Source organism: Miscanthus floridulus, chromosome 15 (assembly GCF_019320115.1).
Source record: "Miscanthus floridulus cultivar M001 chromosome 15, ASM1932011v1, whole genome shotgun sequence".
NCBI classification, from domain to species: Eukaryota; Viridiplantae; Streptophyta; class Magnoliopsida; order Poales; family Poaceae; genus Miscanthus; species Miscanthus floridulus.
Genome location: NC_089594.1, coordinates 16,931,548 through 16,951,461, shown reverse-complemented (window position 1 = coordinate 16,951,461; position 19,914 = coordinate 16,931,548). Strand labels below are relative to the sequence as shown.

Genomic DNA, 19,914 nt, shown 5'->3' with positions numbered 1-19,914 from the left:
ATTGTGCCTGGCATTTGATGATTCTAGTCAGCAATTTGGATTTTGCTGACTATTATTTTTCTTGACTCCTAACAGTTTGTTTCTCCAGACCATTTTTAGGGGAACGCATTCCAAACCTTGCATGGGGTAAAAGTGAGATTGTAAGTATCAGATATATCTCGGCCTAGGCTAGTTCCTCCAGATTTGGTCAGGTCGTCGCCCTTGAGGGCTAATCGTGTCGTACTTTGGCCTCAAAAGGCTGTGAAATCTTTGATTGGTTTTTTTTTTGAGCTGCTTTTAATGGGTGCATGATTTTGTTTTAACTGAGAAATGGCAGGAGATCTACCTTGTAGGAGTATATTAGAGAAAGGAGAAGCAAAACAGTACAACAGAAAGTTCAGCCCTGCGGCTGCACAGCCACAGAGGAAGCAGACAAATTGCTTGGAGGGTAGCACCAAACACAAGTAGAGAACAAAACATCCTAAGACAAAAAGGACGTTTCACTACTGAAACCTGTAAACACGCCATGATTGGTCAATATCTTCCTTTGCTCGTAGGGCCATGGCCAAAGCTGAAAAGTCAGCGATTCCTTTTTTTCCCACAAATTCCACGTAACATAATTGGCTAGTGGCTACACCGTTGAAAGCGCTTCTTTGCTCCTTTGTACTACCTTTGCCGCAACCTCCCACCAATCCGCAATGGAGGCAGCATTGGTGGCCTGGATGTGAAGAAGCAAGATGAGGACAAGCTTAGCATGTGTGGCTAGCACAAGGATTGGAGAATCAAGGGTCAATGCTAAGCCACAATGTATGAAGAATGAAGATATCCCCAATGGTTGATGACAAAGACGATCAAGAACTCAAGGATGAAGTAGGAGATCCATGAAGGAGTCAAGTGCGGCATGGTAGGACTCAAGAATGGAAGACTTTTCAAGAGTTAGGATAAAAAATACAGGGGAGTCAAGTGTGCTAAAGCTTGTCCTAATGTTCAAGTGTGAATGGTGGTGCAATATTGGTGAACATTTGGTCCAAAGAGCTTAGGCTTAATGCAAGGAGCCCAACGAAACAAGTCTCGCTTCAATCGGAATTCATGAGAATAAGTTAGAGGCAAGAATAGTTGATGATGCAATCACAAGATTGCCCGGTGGTAAGATAAATGCACCCACGTACTGTGGAGTCCGGCCAGTGAAGTCAGTGGAAGACACTACCACTGGATAATTAGAGGACATTCAACAGAGGCTAGGGTTTGGTGGCCCTAAGAAAATGAATGTATAGGACGGTTGAAGAGACCGTGACGTCTGATAGGGGTGAATTAGGCTTCTTAAAACTAATTGGCCAACTAAAACCAACTTATCAAAACCTATATCTGCATGATTCTATCCAAATGTGCACTATGTTTTTGCTAAGTGTTTCCATCTCTAATGCAAAATAGCTTTGCACTCTAGGTTCCAATTCTATCGACTAACCTAGCAAGTTAGACTAAGAAAGATAAACACGCAACCTAAGGAATGCAAATAAGTGTGGAAATGTAAATTCGTTCGAACCCAAGCTTCTAGTGCGGTAACTCCATGGAGAACCAACGAGCCTTCTCCACGCACAAGGAAGCGGGCGAGAGGGAGAGGAAGCACAGGCACCAAGTGGTGCACGATCTTGTGATCATTCCTTCTTCTATGGGCTTAGGGGTGAGCCTTGCTATTTCATCTCTTGTCTGTTGTTCGGGCTTCTGTAGTGTGGTCTGCCGAGCGAGAGCTGCAAGAAGTGGACATAGGGAAAGGTGAACATTATGGACGCTAGATCCTTGAAATTTAGTGTGGTGATCCAACGGTTGTGAAATGCAGATGGTGTGGCTCAATATGGCTGCAGCTTTTATACAATGTATAGGATATAGGATTGCAGTAAAATGGACTCGTGTATGATGATATAAAAATAATTTAGAAGATAGCTTCTTTTATTAACAAAGGTGGTAAAAAGTAAAAAATCTCTCTATCTCCAAAAATACCTTGCATTTTTTAGAGGCAGACGGCTCATTTATCGAGACACATAAAAATATATTAATAGAGGCGGTCCTTTTAAGATGTCCGCCTCTAAAATAGTGTATTCTCATAGGTGGATATCTTAAAAGATCTGCCTCGGGAAATAGGCCTGAAGCCTAGGCACCACCCAACACTATGGGCACGTATACATACAAGCACTTAGGGTTTAGGTTTCATCGTTCTCTCTTTCTCCCTCATCAGCCACCTCTTCTCTCTCTCTCTCTCTAGCGAAGGGTGTAGTGGCGGCAGTAGCCTTGGCCAAGGGTATGCCCAAGGGCAGCGCCGAGAGCACTAAAGAGGGCATAGCCAATGACACAACATCCTGTGGCAGCGCACTAGCCCCACACCCCCTTCTAGATCTAACAACGGCACACAAGCTCGATAAGGTAGAGCGCACCTCTCCCTTTTCCTCTCTCTCTCTCTCTCTAGCTCCCCCCCCCCCCCCCCCCCCTCATTCTCTCTGTTACGGATTTGTTGGCAAGGGGAGGCATGAGTGGGCTAGATGGTGGTGGATCTGGTGGTCGAGGTGGGAGTAGGCTCAATGGTGATTGTAGGGAACAAGAAGGGGTGAGGGTTGGCGGATTGGTGGTTGAGGGAAACGGCAAGCTATGACAATATCCACGAGCGGGCTTCATGGGCCTCCAGTGAGCTTGATAGGCCCTTACAATAGGCTCACCACGCTTTGTTGGCTAGCTGTTCTTTTTTTTGGATTTATCGAGGCTGTCTTTGTTACTCCTGACTAATAATGAGTTCAGGACAAAGGAGAGCCACCATCCGATTATGTTGATCCATATTGGTTGTCTAAATATATTTTGTCCTAGTGCTAGAATAACCAGAGAGTTAAGTAAAATATATAAACATGTAATCACAAATTAGAAGTCACAACAGGTTTATTTATATTTAATAATAATCCTATATCCAGCCGCTTGAAAGAGAGAGGTAGACTGGTAGACCTGTATTATTGGTAGTTCATTTTATTTGGACTTTTAGAACCCAGCAGTCATGTCTAATTAAACGAAGAAATTGATTAAACACAAGCCTGCACGACGACATAGCTACTAGTTGACGATGATATCTATGACATAACCAATGTAGGGTCAACAACATCAAGCAATCGAAATCTGCTAACAGCAGTAGTACTAGCACGGGTATGGGCGGTCGATGACACGCGATTAAATGGAGGGCATGTCAGACTTCTTTTCTTTCATTTAACAGTCAGTTCCTATCTGTGGAGAGTAGCACTAGATGACATGATGTACACTAGTAATTGGCTACGAGTAGTAGCTAGGCTTTTTATGGGACTTTTCGTCCGCACGCGGTCATGCCATACCCCTCTGGCCCTCTAGCGCATCAGCCCTTTTCTCTCCCATCGATAGGTCCGCCTGACCGCCTCAGTCGATGCACACAGGCATTCACAACCTAAGATGACGAGTCGACTGCTCACTGATATTTTTTTATAGAAGTTTGATTCTGAAATCAGAATTGGACGTGCTTGCGTTACATAAATTACATGTTAACGTGTTTATCGGAGTTAGTACATGTTAATAACTGGTGAGAAAGAGCTAGGAGTTAAAGATCAAATACTCCCTTCCTCCATAAAAAATATAATTCTCGTTTTTTTAGAAGTCAAATAATTTGAAGTTGAAATGATGTATTATCATAGTAAATTTTTAAAGACATAAATATTAATACTATTTATTAGGCCAGTCTCTATGGAAGTTTCATTAGAGTTTTATGGGCATTAAATATACTGATATGGCACCGTATTAATGAAGAGAGAGATAATAAAAGTTTCATGAGAGTAGAGAGAGTTTCATGGGGATGAAACTCTTCAGCACTGTTTCCAAAATATAGATGTGTTGGAAACTGGGACATAAAACCCCCACCGAGACTGGTCTTGTAAACTCCATCAAAGTTTAGACTAGTTTGATCTACACGTAACTTATAGTTGTATTCTTTTATAGACGGAGGGGTAGTTGTTATATAGTGCACTCAATTTCTGTCGTCAATTTCCGGGTCCTAGTGGTAGGTCCTTTAGTGCTCAAGATATGATGCACAAAATTAAAGTATGTCAAGAGGCATGCTATGTGCTCACTAGGGCCATAGTGAGCCAGACCTCTCCTCATTTTTGCAATTCTATAAAGAATGCTATCGTATCTTAGTATATTTTGCAAATGAAGATTTAAATTGGCCACTCTTACACTCCCTAAACCATGTACATTCCAGTTTGGCTCCTTCTAAATTTAACCTCAAGCTCCGCCACTCTGTTCGATTCAAAATGAATGTCATTTTGAATGATAATGTACATGTTCTGTTCTGTATGTGGCAACACTTTCAGTAATGGTTTATTTGAAAGAATATGAATTTCTAATAAGAATTATGAAAACGACATATATTTTGGACTAGCTTCGTTCAAATATACAGCTTAATTAGTCATGTTTGACTTTGTACGGTTTTTTATGGGTATCTTTGACTATTGATTTCTTCTAAAATACACCCTCCATGCTAGAACATAAGCATATTTTGTACTAGAAAAAATACAATTTTTACAAAGTTTAACCAACAATTAGTTAGAGCATCTCTAAGAGTTTCCAAAACACATTCCCAATCTTTTTTTTGGCAAGATGGACAAAAACTGCTCTCTAACAACTCCTTATCTCAACTACTCTCAATCTTTCCGCAATTGGGAGAATTGATCCAATCACGCGAAAATATGTGTATGTATCAATCGCCCAATCTAGAGGTAGAAGGATGTGCAAAAGAATAACGAGTAAGGGCAGGGCTCCTAATGCAAATGTACAAAGAGAAAGAAAGTATAAAAGTGGTTGGAGTAATTTGAAAATAGTCTAAGATTCCTTATACAAAATTGCATTCTAACTTAAGAACGAGATTTTGAAAATTATTGAAGGAATCCAATAAATATGCTCCCAACTTTTTTTAGGCGCTTGGAAAACTCATTGATTTATCAATTATTTTAACTATTGGATATGCTCTTATATGTACAAGTTTAGAACATAAAACTTGCATGATTTTTGTTTAAATGCCACTAGCATAATTCTGATTCTTTCGCAAATGACAACTTATAAAAGACAAATTAAGGGTCAAGACCTTATTTGTATAACTTTTTTCTAATCAAAATTAAATACGTTTGGAAGCAATTTCCAATACAGTGCTAAACATGTATGTAGCTTACATGTTTTCAAATTAAAGAATTCAGAAATTTATTTAATGATTGTAGTTCTTAATGTTTGACTAATCCCAACGACATATTTTTATGACATGAGGTAGTACTTTTGTGGTTAATGTTTACTGATAGATGTATTTCGAAGTTGCACACATGTAGGTACGATGATTTGACCAGGGTAGCTACTAGTTGTTATACGGTTAGTTTTGCGGCGAAAATAAGGAGACATAGTTAAGGAGTGAGCGTGGATTGATGTGCGTGCTTGGTACTTTCGATAAGGACAAATGATTAAATATATATATATATATATATATATATATATATATATATATAGACACACACACTCCCTCTGCATCTAAAACAAGTGCAATGTTGGGCAGGTGTGTTTGGTTTGGTGAGTCACTCTATACTTTATGAGGTGATGCATCATGAGTTCATCCATGAAAGTTGGTGGAATCAACTTATTCCTCATGCATATACTAATTATTAGCTTGTGAGAAATTAGGTGGTGATGAATAAACTCATTCTATTCCACAAACCAAATTAAAAATTGAGTGAGAAGAAGATAGACCATCTCATTCCTCAAACCAAACACATCCTAATAGTCAAATTAGTGTAACATGGGCCGCCGGCCCGCCACTTACCAAGATCGAGGCTGAATTTGTATTCTTTGGGAGGACAAATTTAATTAAATCCCACAACTGTACTCCTTCCGTTCCAAATTATATGTAAACGCATAATAAAAGTTATGTATCTAGAAAAATCAAACTAAATGCCTTATAATTCAGAATAGATATATCACATATATACCATAGTATCTAGAAAGTTGTGTTTTGTGTGACGGAATGGACTAACTGTTAGCTAAGATAGCGTTTTCGTTATTTATGTATGGTCCAAATATAGGTCATCCGACATGAGCACACTTAGGAGAGAGTATGAATTACGAAAAATGCATGCTGCACTAACTTGATTACAAGTAGATGCTAATAATAACTAGCTAACTAGAGCGCTGGTCAGGTAAAGTCCAACAAATATATATATATATATATATATATATATATATATATATATATATATATATATATATATAAGATTTCAAATTGTTTGACTAAACTCTAAGTTAGCGAGTTTGAACAAAAAAAAAAGGTTATGCAAGAAAAATAGTACTCTCTCCGCCCACTCTAGCACACAGTAACATGTTTTTAGTGTCATGAGCTTGACTAAATATCAAATGAAAATGAAAAGTATCAATATTTATAGTATCAACTACGTATCATTAAATTATCATAAGATATATTTTTATATTATACTTAATTGATATTATAAATATTAATATTTTTATCTATATATCTAGTCAAACTTCAGACACGTTAGCCTAGAATATACCTAAAATTGCTTTTTTTTCTTGGAAAGAGACGGTGTGTGTATGTAACACAGCTATATATACTAGGAATATATAACACAGGTATAGTTAAAGTTATTTATTGAGAAGAAAGGAGGGAGTATATAACACAGCTATATATAATAAATACTAGGAATAGTACCTCACGTGGGATTATATAAATAAATGGGAGGAAAGCGACTGGTTGGGCTGAGGACGTGGAACTCCAAACTCCCACAAGCTACTGCAGCAGGGTCGTACACGTACCGTCGCAGGGCATGGCCACACCACACTGTACTGTGGATCGGAATCGGATCCACTGGGTTATAATTATATTTATATTTATATTTATATTAACACTATTTAGCTCACTATATATAAACAGTCTCAGTTGCTGATGTATTTCCGTTATGCCAGTAATAATGGAAATGGGGGATATATCACCCTCGCTTCAAAACAAAAAATAATATAGCTCACTACGTGTTGAATCACCGTAATAACAGTAAAATCCCGTGCCACCTCCTGTAGACTGCGGTAGTAAACTTTTTGAATGTCCACGCTATCACAACTGTAAATTAGGTGAAAGTGAAACCCCAATCGTGCGTAACCTCACAAATAATGCTCCAATCCGCGGGGCCGGGCCCGTCGCTGTTGTTGGCCCAATCGTGCCCGTCAGCCGCTGCTCTCGGCCCCACCGTGCCGTCGCCACTGTTCGCATGTGTGTGTTTATTATACATATATACACAAATATAAATATATTATTACATATACGTGATCTATACTTTGTAGGCTATATATGTGTGTGCATATATATATATATATAGAGAGAGACACACACACACTACAATATAGCTAGTTACAGTGAGTATTAATGGAGGGCATCAAGATAAGAGTAACAAGATCACGATAGATCGGGACGTTGCATATGTTGTAATGGTTATATGCGTACGTCTGTTCCAAATGTTTTATCTGTGTTTTCAGAAGAATGTTGCAGATTATGTTTATTTTGGATGTTGCATATGTTTCACACACATGTTGCAAGTATTTTATCTAGATGTTGTATATGTTTTGCAATGGCTTTTCAAGTGTTTTCAATTTTTTTTGCAACTGTTTTAGATGCATGTTTCAAGTGTTTCATCTGTCTTCATACATATATTGCAAATGTTTCATCTGATGTTTTAAAAGTAGATTAGGTGTTGCACATGTTGCAATGGCGCCGATGGCTGGCGGACAGCGGCCTGCCGCAGGGCTTCGGCTCCTACCTCGCATGGTGCGCCTTGCCCTCTCCTCTCCTCTCCCTCCCCTCTCCTCCCTTCCCTTCCCTACATCTAGCCATAGCAGTTCGAGCTTGGCGGGGACACAGAGGGGCGCATACGGCCCCACGTGTGGGCGCAGGCACGGAGCCAGCGGTGGGGCTAGGGGGGCTCCAGCCCCCCTACCGCTCGCGAGCAAGCGAAGCCCCGTAGAGCCGCCGTCTGAAATTTCAGTTGCAGATGTACAGGTAGGAGGGGCTGAGATTTGCTGAACCTCTTTTCTGACTAATTGCCGTTGTTTAGCCCCTCCTAAATTTTTTTCTAGCTTCGTCTCTGTGTGGGCGGGCAGCGTGGGTGGGGCGAGTCGTCCGAGCAGCGCGGAATCCGAGCAACTGGGGTGCACTGCACGGAACAAGAGTGGGAAACGGAGAGCAGCCACGGGCATACGGACGCGTGTGTTCATCCGGACGTCCGGGCGCTAGCACTTGCCAACCTCAATCATGCACAACCTCACAAATAATGCTCCAATTGCCAGGGCCCGGGCGGACTCCACCGCGCCCATCGCTATTGTTGGTCCAATCGTGCCCATCATCGCTTCTCTCGCCCTATCGCGTCGTCGCCGCTCACTGCTTTTCTAGGACAGTCATGATGGTTTGTAGGGATGGTTGGGGCGGCCGTTCCTACCCATCCATCTCTGAAATCATCGAACCGTGACAATTTTTTTGCCCAGCTCAAGTCACAAAGTCACGGCAGGTCCGAACCTACGACTTCACGCCTTGTGCATTACTCTTCTAACCATTCCACCCCATACTCACTTGAGTTCATATGAGATATTCTTTCTTTTCAGATTATACTCATTTGATTATTTCAAATGAAAAAGTTGTCAGCTATAAAGTTGTATAACATTTTGTGCTCTACAACTTTAGTTTTGGTCATTTCTTCATCCGAGGTCGTTTTAAATTTTAAATTTCAAATGTGAGAACTTCAAACATAATTTTGTATGGATAGATGATTTTAAATAAATAAAAAGTTGTCAACTACAAAGTTCTATAACTTTTCGAGATCTTCAACTTTCGTTTTGGCAGTTTCTCCATCCAAGACCGTTTGAAAAATTCAAATTTCAATACTCCCTCCATGCTAAAAAATAAAGTCGTTTTGGACAGCGACACGGTCTCCAAAGTATTACTTTGACTCCTTGTTTTTATAAAAATATTTATCAAAAAGTGATATATGTATATTTTTATGAAAGTATTTTTCAAGACAAATCTATTTATATAGCTTTCACATTTCCAAACTCAACAACTTAAAAGTTATTTATGATTTATATTCCCAATATTTGACCCAAACCTTGTCCAAAACAACTTTATTTTTTAGTACGGAGGGAGTATATAATTTTACTGTTCGACGCTCATTTTCAGAGGCGGCTATAGATCCAGCCATCTCTAGAAATCGATTTCTATAGGAGCGACGGGATCTAGAGCCGCCTCTTCAAATCGATTTCTAGATAAGGATTGTTTTGAAACTACTGTTAGAGACTATTTTAGATTGAACCGCCCTTATTAAAAAAAGAGAGAGAAGTCTCTACGGATGTTTTTTTAGCAGTTACTGCTAGCATGTGTGTGTGTATATAATATATAGTCTATACTTTATGGGCTATATATGTGTGTAGAGAGAGGCACACACATTGAGTATTAATGGAGGGCATCATCAAGATTCAAGAGTAACGAGATCCTGATCGATTGATTTTATTGTGATCCACGTAAGAAATGATTAATGAATAAGAAGAAGAAGAAAAAGATCTTGCATGCATGTGTGGGTGCCGATTTCTGACCTGTACGTAATGTATGTAGGAGATAATATAATATACGAGTAACTATCAATTTCTCCACATAATTTGCAGTGTGGCTACTGGCTGGAAGCGCATTGCATGCCAATGCATTATGCATATGGATGTATATATGTGGGCGTACTATACACTGCAAATTGCCGTGTTATGAGGGTAGACCTACTTCTTCGTCACTTGATAAAGTCATGCACTCGATCTTGCACATGTGTGTGGGCCGGCCGGGTCCATGCATTCACTTGACAGCTAGTCTTGCAGCTCATGTTCTGCGACTAAATACTACTATGCGTACCTTGGTTATAATAATCGTTAATGCTTGAATGAAAAAATCTAGACAAGGAGAAACTTCGAGAGTTTTCAACCGCAAGGAACTACCGTATCAACAATCTTTTTATTTTTTTGGACATCATGAATTTTTCATTTCAAAGTAATAATAATGTGAAAAACGAATTTGCAAGAACCATATATATATATTAGTATGTAGATGGAATATAGCTGTCATCCAACTCTAGCGACCTCTTTCATACATGACGGAATAAATTGCCTCGAGTGATCGAGCGTGCAAATAAAGGTCTAGAAACCCTAGCTTTAAATTTCACACACAGTAATAGCAGTAGTAGTCAACAACATCAAACAGTTCCCTCTAGGTAATCCTTGCTTTAAACATCAAAGTGTTGTAGAAAGGGAAAGCATGCATGTGCAATATTATATTCACTCCGTTCTAAATTATAAGTCACTTTGACTTTTTTGATACATTGAATTTGTTATGTACATACATTATTTCTAGATACATAGGAAATTTGATATACAAAAGAGTCAAAGCGACTTATGATTGGAATGGAGGGATAATTATATATACACACATATAAAGCAAGCCCAATAATAGAGCCGAGGGTTTGGCTATAAGTCAAGTTGTAAGATCAAGCTATACAATAGTTGTATCTTGTTTGTCTTATATAATTTTTTTATTATTGCTTACACATGTCGCACCTTCTCATTCCTAATTCTCCTCATGTTCATTTGATGTCTAGGCCCACCACTGTATAGGCTTCCATATCTAGCTTATTACTTGCATGAGTCAAGTTCTCCTACCTCTTCCCTCTTCTCTCTACATAAAACAATTAATCATTGTACATGAGTCACTACGGGATACAGTCGTTTCGCCGAGTGCCAGGGGCACTCGGCAATGGCCCAAAAACACTCGGCAACTGCTTTGCCGAGTGTAACACTCGGCATACAACACACGACATCTTTTTGTCGGCAAACAGCTATTTGCCGAGTGTTTTTTGTCAGGCACTCGGCAAAGCCTTTGCCGAGTGCCGGAAAAGCACTCGGCAAAGATTTACACTCGGCAAAATGAAAATGCAAAAAAAACCCAAAAATAATAGCAAAATCTTTAAAAAAAATTCGGGGGAGGCCGCCACCCGCCAGCGCCCCCCCCCCCCCCCCCCCCCCCCCCGTCTTCATCGAAGTCGGTGCATTTTTTGCGCTAAATTCACGGCTAACGCGGCGGCGGGATTCGAACTCATGACCTATCCCTCGCGCGTCTGCTGCTCTACCACTGCACTACACTGTCACTTGTATCTTGATTCCGTTATCTATCCTCATATATTATACTAAACCAAGAGTAAATTGCTTTTTTGAGGCCCTAAACAAATTCAAATCAAAAAGTGGTCAACTATAAAGTTTCATAACTTTTCGAGATCTACAATTTTCATTTAGGAAGTTTTTCCATACGAGGTCGTTTGAAAAATTCGAATTTTAAATTTGAGAGATTCAAACGTAGTTTTGCATGATAAGATGATTACAAATCAAAAAGTTGTCAACTACATAGTTTCATAACTTTTGGAGATCTACAATTTTCATTTAGGAAGTTTTTCCATCCGAGGTCTTTTGAAAAATTCAAATTTTCAAATTTTCAAATTCAAACGTCGTTTTTGCATGACAAGATGATTTCAAATCAAAATGTTACCAACTACAAAATTTCATAACTTCTCAAGATCTACAAAGTTTATTTTGGTCATTTGTTCATCCGACATAGTGGTAGTAACATTGTTCACAAATCTTATATATCTCTCTTCTACTTTCATGAAACTAATACGGGAGGTATGAGAGATGTAGATTTTATGAACAACGTTATTGTCGCTTTGTCAAATGAAGAAATGACCAAAATAAACTTTGTAAATCTTGAGAAGTTATACAACTTTGTAGTTGAAAAGTTTTTTATTTGAATTCATTTAGGGCCTCAAAAATTGCTTTGAAAAATTGATTTGCCAAGGGCCAAAAAAATGCACACGGCAAAATGCCTCTTTGCCGAGTGCCAAAATAAAGGCACTCGGCAAAATACATCTTTGCCGAGTGCCAGAAAAAAGGCACTCGGCAAAGACGCATTTTGCCGTGTGCCGAAAAATAGCACTCGGCAAAATACATCTTTGCCGAGTGCCAGAAAAAAGGCACTCGACAAAGACGCATTTTGTCGAGTGTATTTTATTTGGCACTTGGCAAAGACTGTCTTTACCGAGTGCCCGATAAAATACACTCAGCAAAGCCTCCGGCACTCGGCAAAGTGCCGGTTTCCGGTAGTGAGTGAAAACAAAACCATTACTGTACTTGCTCTTAGACATGAGTGAAAACAGAACAATTACTGTACGTCTGTACTTGCTCTTAGACATGAGTGAAAACAAAACCATTACTGTACTTGCTCTTAGACATGAGGTGAAAACAAATTAGCTGCGTGCTCACGTAGTTCCTAGCAAGCTCTCTCGTCCAGTCAAAACGCAGCTCTCTCGTCCAGTCGTCCTACTCCTATATATAACGTACCGTCACACTCTTCATGGGCACAACTCCAGAAACTTAGCTGCAGGTAGCTAGCCAGGCACCGGCCGCCGGAGACACAAGCTAGTGGGCGGATCGACGATGGGCAGGCCGCCGTGCTGCGACAAGGTGGGGATCAAGAAGGGGCCATGGACGCCGGAGGAGGACATCATCCTGGTGTCCTACATCCAGGAGCACGGCCCCGGCAACTGGCGCTCCGTGCCCATCAACACCGGCCTCATGCGCTGCAGCAAGAGCTGCCGTCTCCGCTGGACCAACTACCTCCGCCCCGGCATCCGGCGCGGCAACTTCACCCCCCACGAGGAAGGCATCATCGTCCACCTCCAGTCCTTGCTGGGCAACAGGTGGGCCGCCATTGCTTCTTACCTCCCACAGAGAACCGACAACGATATCAAGAACTATTGGAACACCCATCTCAAGAAGAAGCTCCAGAAGCAGCAAGCCATCGGCGCCATCTTCGCGCCATGTCCGCCCTCCGAACCTTCCATCATACCGGTGGCGGTACCCACTGCCGCCGCCGGCCATGCCGATTGCCATCATGATGACATGACCCTCTCCAAGGACAGCTACGCGCGCCCAGCAAGCAGCACACCAGCTCCAGCTGATGAGGTCACCCAATTCATCGGCCAGTGCTCGCCGCCGTTCGCTGCCACCAACGGTGACACCTTCTCGTCGCCGTACGCCTCCAGCATGGACAACATATCCAAGCTGCTCAACGGCTTCATGAAGAGCTCCCAGACGCAGGATGACGCTGCTACCAATATCAAGCCCTCATCGGTCATCGACATCAACCCTTTCGATCACAAGTCCGGCGGTGCACTACCACCCATCTCCGACGACGTGCCACTGCTGATGCCGCCGCCGCAGCAGCAGCAGGCGTTGACGGGACACGGCGATTACCACAAGCCCAAGCTGCAGCAGCTGTCCTCCATAGAGAAGTGGTTGTTCGACGAGGCCCCCGAGCAGATGGAGATCTCCGACGGCTATTGCTCAGTTCCCAGCATGCTGCTTTAGCTCCAAGAAAGAAGCGAACATGATAGCCGATACACGTGATCGAGTTGGGTAGGTTAATTTGTCGGTGCAAGTTACTTTAGGAGAATTTTATTACATATACGTTTTATTTTACACAAGCATGAGACAAGAACAATACATGCATAGTTAGTCAAAATTCCCAAGTAAGAGGCACCGCCATCTAGTTAGTGACATGTTACTTGTGTAGATAGTTTGACACTGGCAATCACAAGTCACAAAAATAAGAGCAAGTATACGGGTCTGGCTAGTTATTAGCTCTGGAGCTAAAAATTAGCATAAATTAGCTAGGGCTGGCCAACTAGTTGGTTAATAACTAGTTGAAGGCTTGGCTAAAAATTAGCCCACATATTAGTCTCCTGTTTGAATGGGCTGGGACTAATGTTAGCTAATTTTTAGCTGGCCAAACAATTAGCCCTTGTAACCAAATAGGCTCTGATAAAGGGTTGTAAGTAGACTTTATGCTAAGATGTAGGAGAGAGAAGAGAAGTGATATGTAAGTTTACAACCAGCTAGGGTTGTAAATGTACATCCAGCCAGCAGTGGTTGTATTATTAGTCATGCTCTAAGAGATAGTAACATGAATAAGCAATTATGACCAAATAAATGATATGTAAGCATGTCAAGATGATGTAATTACGTTACTTGTATCTGATATTTTCCTTGTGCATAACTGAGATGCATTCAGAATTTCAGATCAGTTGAATGAGTGTTTTGTTTGTATATGTCCATTGATAGAGCTAGAGTTATTTCCTTTTCTAAACAAAATAAATGTAAATTTACTTAATTATGTATGTCTGTAGTGAAAGTTTATACTTTATACCTATGCCTAGTGAGCATGGAGTAATAAAAAGGAAAATCAACCAAGCTTGAATAAACTAGGTGGCCTTTTAATCAAGAAAATAAGAAATAGGTACCCAAGTTGACCTCAACCAGAACTTAAAATTGAGTGGGAGATAGGCTCCATTTCTCTAGCAAGCATGGAGTAGACCATGCATTCCATGACTTGTTGCCGCGCTTCTTTTGTATCTTTTGGCAGTACGCAGTAGCATACTATTTTATTTTGTTAGATATATACAAGCTGCAGAGAGGTGTACTACTCAAGGAAAAAATAATAAATAGAAGAACGAACCTACAGAGAGGCGAAGCAATTGCAGTCTCGATCGGCAAGCAGATGGTCCCTGATCACATTAATTTAGTGCAGAAAGAATGCTGGCCCCTGAACTTCCACACGGGTGAACCGACTGCTCACCGATGTTACCGACCATACACTATAGCTAGAGGTAGAAAAAAGAAGAGAGAACAAAGCACACACAAAGCACAAGCATCAACGTTGGCCGGAGCTCTGTAGAGGAAATGACAAAACTGAACTCAGCTCTCTTTACTGAGTTGCAGTGGGAAACTATATATACAACTCTACCCATCTAATCCTAGTACACAGACATGTCAGGCTGTCATGCTGCTACAGTTACTAGATATGACAGCAGAGCTGACTTTGATGTTCGCCCCTGCTGTGACTATAGTGCGGCAGGAGAGCCTTTCAGCGCATGCCCCTATAGCGGCTATAGTGCAGCAGCAGGGGAGCCCTTTCTGCGTCTGCCTCTGCCGCGCGTACAGAGAAGAGCAGCAGATTACTTAACAATTCTTTTCCTAATCCTGTTGCTAACCAAAGAACCTCCACCATGCCGATCATCTTCTTTAGCTCCGTGAACCGAAAACAGCCGAGCGGCTTGGTGAGGATGTCCACGAGTTGCCGACCAGTTTCGACGAACTCAATGATGATCTGTCCTCCATCGACACAGTCCCTGAGTAAGTAGAATTTGACGTCGATGTGCTTGCTCCGGTCGTGGAGAACCGGATTCTTCGCGAGGACGATGGCGGGCTGGTTGTCCACCATCAATGCTGGTGGGTGAGCTTCCACACCGGTCAGCTCGCCCAGCAGCCGACGCAGCCACACATCTTGGCACGCCGCTGTGGCCGCCGCCACGTACTCTACCTCGCACGTGGACAGCGCCACCATCTTCTATTTCAACGACAGCCATGAGATTGAAGCCTACCCGAGGAAGACAAGCACGCCAGAGGTGCTCCGCCGTCCGTCGATGTCCCCCACCATGTCTGCATCGCTGAACACAGTGAGCTACAGCTTACTTCCGCCGGTCTTGGGGAAGATGATCCCCTGATCCACCATCCACTTGACGTAGCGCAGCAGCCGCTCCACCACGGCCTAGTGATCCTCTCGGGGATCCTCCATGAAGCGACTGACGTAGCCCACGGTGACCGCAATGTCTGGCCTCATGTGGACTAGGTAGCGCAAACCGTCGACGATGCTCCGGCAAAGTGTTGCATCTACCTTTGTCGCGGTACTGGCCTTCGTCGGCTTCAGCCGCTCCTCCATCGGAGTCACGCACGACTTGCACTCAACCATGCCGCTCCGCTCCAACAGCTTCGAGGCGTACGCGCTCTGACTGAGGGTGAGCGCCTCCTTTCCCTGTCTCACCTCGATACCGAGGTAGTAGGAGAGCGCACCGAGATCGCTCATTCGAAAACGAAACGCCATGTCACGCCTGAAGCTATCGATGTCCTCCGCACACGTGCCGGTGATGATCAAGTCATCCACATACACGCCGACGATGAGCTCCTCTCATCATGGATCGAGCCATGCCGACCACCGTCAGGTTCCGCCGCTCCACCACGCCATTTGTCGGTGTTTCGGACCGGGGGGTCCTCAACCAACCAACTAGTGAATTTGAACTGTGTGTTCCCGATTCCGGATGGTGATGCAAAGAGACACAAGGATTATACTGGTTCAGGCAATCGATGCCTTACGTCCAGTCTGAGAGATCGATCTTGTATTCCTTGCACCGAAGTGCTAGTAGTAGGGGGTTACAAGCACAGTGAGAGAGGGAGCTAATCCCAGGTCTCGACGAGGTGTCGTGTGGGCTACCTGAGACGTTGCTCTCAGGCGGCTGGGATGTGTATGTGTGTGTGCGTTACAAGATGTTCTCTTCTCTCTAAGTGACCCAAGTCCTCTCCTTTTATAGTTGAAGGGAGGACAAGGACAGTACATGTGTTAACTATACAGCGTCGTGCCAACAGGGGCGATGTATCCAAGCCCTGTGGCCTGTTCCTGTGGCGGCGTGGTCGTCGGAGTGGTCCGTCCTTGAAGCACTGGGGCGACGTGCTGGCCACGTCCGACCCTGTGCGTCATGGGGGTCCCTGGGCTGCCTTGGAGTGGGTGCGGTGGTGAACGTGCAAGCCGCTGTGGACGGACTGTGCGCGAGACCGAGGTTTAGTCGGTGCCGAGGCTGTACCGCAGTGGGGGGTCTCGGCGGGCACAAACCCCGAGATAGTCGAGACCTTGGCGCACAGTGCCGAGGCCCCGAGTGGGCGGCTGATCTGGTGCGCCGGCTTGGTGGCAGTGATGACCCAGGCCAAGTAGTCCGCGCGATGTTGTTTTCAAGGCAGGGATCGCGGGGCACAGTGCAGTGTGGGCACTGATCGTGGGCACAGCGTCAGAACACAGTGGCCGGTAATCCCCGCCATGCCCTGTCCTAGCCGGTATGGCGTTGATGTGACCTTAGGTTCCATCGGCCATTCTGTGGCGTCGAGCCATCGTCCGGCTGAGATTGCGGGAGTGGTTGAAGTATTAATGAGACATGTCGTGCTGTCGGGAAGGCCGGCCGAGGCGGGGGTGACGGACTATGGATAAGCTGGCCTCGCGTGATACGGAGAATGGGGCCTCGCGCGAGACGGAGAGCGGAGCCTCGCCGAGGCCACCCCCTGCCGAGGCCTTCTGTGGAGAGCCTCGCGCGAGACGGAGATCAGGTTCCCTACCGAGGCCTTCCGTGGAGAGCCTCGCACGAGGTGGAGACTGCATCAGGACGCCGAGACCTCCTGTGCGAGGCTCGAGGCGAGGCGGAGGGCCTGGTGGGCTCGGACGTGGCGGGTGAGGGGCCCATGGCTTACCTCCTTGCTTTGTTTTTTTATGGGACTCAAGCGACCCCTTAGGTGTCCGCTCGGGGTACCCCGTTCTAAGGTACCTGATAGTAGCCCCCGAGCCTCCGGGGGAGTGCGTGCACTCTCCCTGAGGGTTTGTCGAGGCTTGATTTATACCCGCTCCCGTAGGAATTGGGTTTTGCTTCTTGAGGCTCCGGTGGGTGCGCGCGAGCGCACCCGCCGGGTGTAGCCCCCGAGGCCCTAGAGGAGTGGAGTTTACTCCTCCAGGGGCTTTTTTCATTTTCGCGTTTGAGCGAGTAGTTTTTATCGCATTTGCCGAGCCCATGATCGCAAGTTCGGGTTGCGGGGGTCTCGGCGAGGCTGCAAGAAGAGCCCTCTAGCCTCCGCACGGAGCGAGAGGTTCGTCAGGGGTCCCCCTAACTTTGGGTAGAACCCTCACGGTTCCTTTTCGCTCGGAAGGAGGGGTGGAATGTGCCAGGCTACCCTCGATGGGCACGAGCGTGGACACTTTTGGTGAGCTATTATCGGGTGAGTCCGAGTGGAGGCCCGTACCCCGTTTGCTAGGGGACGGCTAGTGGTCCAGAGACGCACTCCAAGAGTACCAGAGGGTTTCTCTAGTGGGTGCCGAGGCCGTTCGCTGGGCCTCGGTGGCTCGGTGCCTCCCTACGGTGGGATCCCATTTGGAGACTTCCCTGCCGGTCTCGGACACGACTTAGGACGCCCCGAGCGACTGTTCGCTTAGGCCTCGGCCATTCGTAGGCTTGCCTCGAAGTCGTCCCTGACTCTATTGCCCTGGGGCAGCTGTCGAAACCTCTTGGAGGCCTAGCCTTCGAACCCCTGGACCGTAACGGGCTCGGTGCCCTTTATCGTGTTTGTAACGAAACCTCTAGTGCAGACTTAGACCGTTTGTCTTTGTCTTGGGTGCCAGAGCCCCCGAGCCTCCGCCAGGAGCAGGAGGGCGGTCAGGGGTCCCCTAGCTTTTTCGTCCGACCCTCACATATCCTTTTCGTTCGGACGGAGGGTTTGTTTGCCGAGCCCATTCTGGTCTCGGCAAGGTTGCAGGAAGAGCCCCTAGCCTCTTCGTGAGAGGGCCGTCGGGAGTTCCCCTGGCTTTTTATACGCCCCTCGCGCGTGAGGGTTTGTTTGTCGAGGCCCCTTTGGGTGTGGGCCTAGGTCGTGGGGTCTCGGCATATTTGCAGGAAGAGCCCCCTAGCCTCTGCACAGGATGAGAGGGCTGTCAGGAGCCCCCCTGACTTTTTGTGCGACCCTCACGCTTCCTTTTCGCTCGGAAGGAGGGGTGGAATGTGCCTCGCTACCCTCGATGGGCACGAGCGATGGCACTTCCGGTGAGCTGTTATCGGGTAGTCTGAGTGGAGGCCCGAACCCCGTTCGCTAGGGGACGGCTAGCGGTCCAGAGACACACTCCAAGAGTACCAGAGGATTTCTCTAGTGGGTGCCAAGGCTGTTCACTAGGCCTCGGTGGCTCGGTGCCTCCCTACGGTGGGATCCCATTCGGAGACCTTCCTGCCGGTCTCGGACACGACTTTGGGTGTCCTAAGCGTTTCGCTTGCTTAGGTCTCGGCCCTGTATAGGCTCGCCTGCGGTCGTCCCTGACTCTGTTATCCTGGGGTGGCTGTCGAAACCTTTTGGGGCCCAGCCTTCGAACCCCTAGACCGTAATAGGCTTAGAGCCTGGTTCCTTCATATGAAAGGAATAGGCCATGGGGAATATCTCCCCTATTGGCTCGGCAACGGGCGGCGCGCCTTTTGAGGCGGTTTCCTAGAGAGGCAAAACGACGCCTGCTGCCGCAGTGGCCGAGCGTGACATGGTGGATGGGACGTAACTACTCCCGCATTTAATGAGGGAGACGTGGGCGCGTGGGCCGGTGAAATCGGCTCGTGGTTAACTGCGCCGGATCAGGGGGGGGAACTTCCCCGATTTCGTCGCCCATTCATTTCGCCTCCCTTCCTACATAAATACCCGAAGAGTCTCGCCCCTCCTCGTCTTACCTTGCCTGCATTAGCACTGCCTCCGTCGAGCCGTCGCTAGAGCAGCAAGTGCCGGGAAGAAGAGGGGAGAAGAGCGAGCCTAGGAAAAAAGCGAGAGCATGAGAGAGAGAAAAACTCACCGCCGCACCCAATTCCTCCATCGCACTCATGGCTAGCGACATCGTCATTGTCGAGGCGGACCCATGGGATCCGTCGGACCTCACCGAGGAGATGCTTGAGTCGCTTGTCGACGGTGGACTTCTTCGCCCGGTGACAGACCCTACCAGGCCGGAGTGGATTGCTCCGTACAGCGAGCCAGAGCCAAGGCCTCACGACGGCTACGTCGTGAGCTTCGTCTCTTTTCACGAGCGCGGCCTCGGTGTCCCGGCGGATCGATTCATGCGGGCGCTCCCGTACTACTACGGTGTGGAGC

At 45.4% G+C, this 19,914-nt stretch overlaps 2 protein-coding genes across 2 annotated transcripts; one reads left to right on the top strand and one right to left on the bottom strand.

The window, feature by feature from the left end:
* Nucleotides 1-12,588: 12,588 nt before the first annotated feature.
* Nucleotides 12,589-13,534, top strand: LOC136509541 (MYB transcription factor 69-like). Its single transcript, XM_066504308.1, has one exon. It carries the CDS (start codon nucleotides 12,589-12,591, stop codon nucleotides 13,519-13,521), a length of 933 nt encoding a protein of 310 aa, XP_066360405.1. The 3' UTR covers nucleotides 13,522-13,534.
* Nucleotides 13,535-15,760: 2,226 nt separating this feature from the next.
* LOC136507098 (uncharacterized mitochondrial protein AtMg00810-like) lies at nucleotides 15,761-16,093 on the bottom strand. Its single transcript, XM_066501930.1, has one exon. It carries the CDS (start codon nucleotides 16,091-16,093, stop codon nucleotides 15,761-15,763), a length of 333 nt encoding a protein of 110 aa, XP_066358027.1.
* Nucleotides 16,094-19,914: the final 3,821 nt, after the last annotated feature.

Bases quoted from the DNA above. Each gene is read 5' to 3' on its own strand.
- LOC136509541 (XM_066504308.1), top strand. From the start codon at position 12,589: ATGGGCAGGCCGCCGTGCTGCGACAAGGTGGGGATCAAGAAGGGGCCA.
- LOC136507098 (XM_066501930.1), bottom strand. From the start codon at position 16,093: ATGGCGTTTCGTTTTCGAATGAGCGATCTCGGTGCGCTCTCCTACTAC.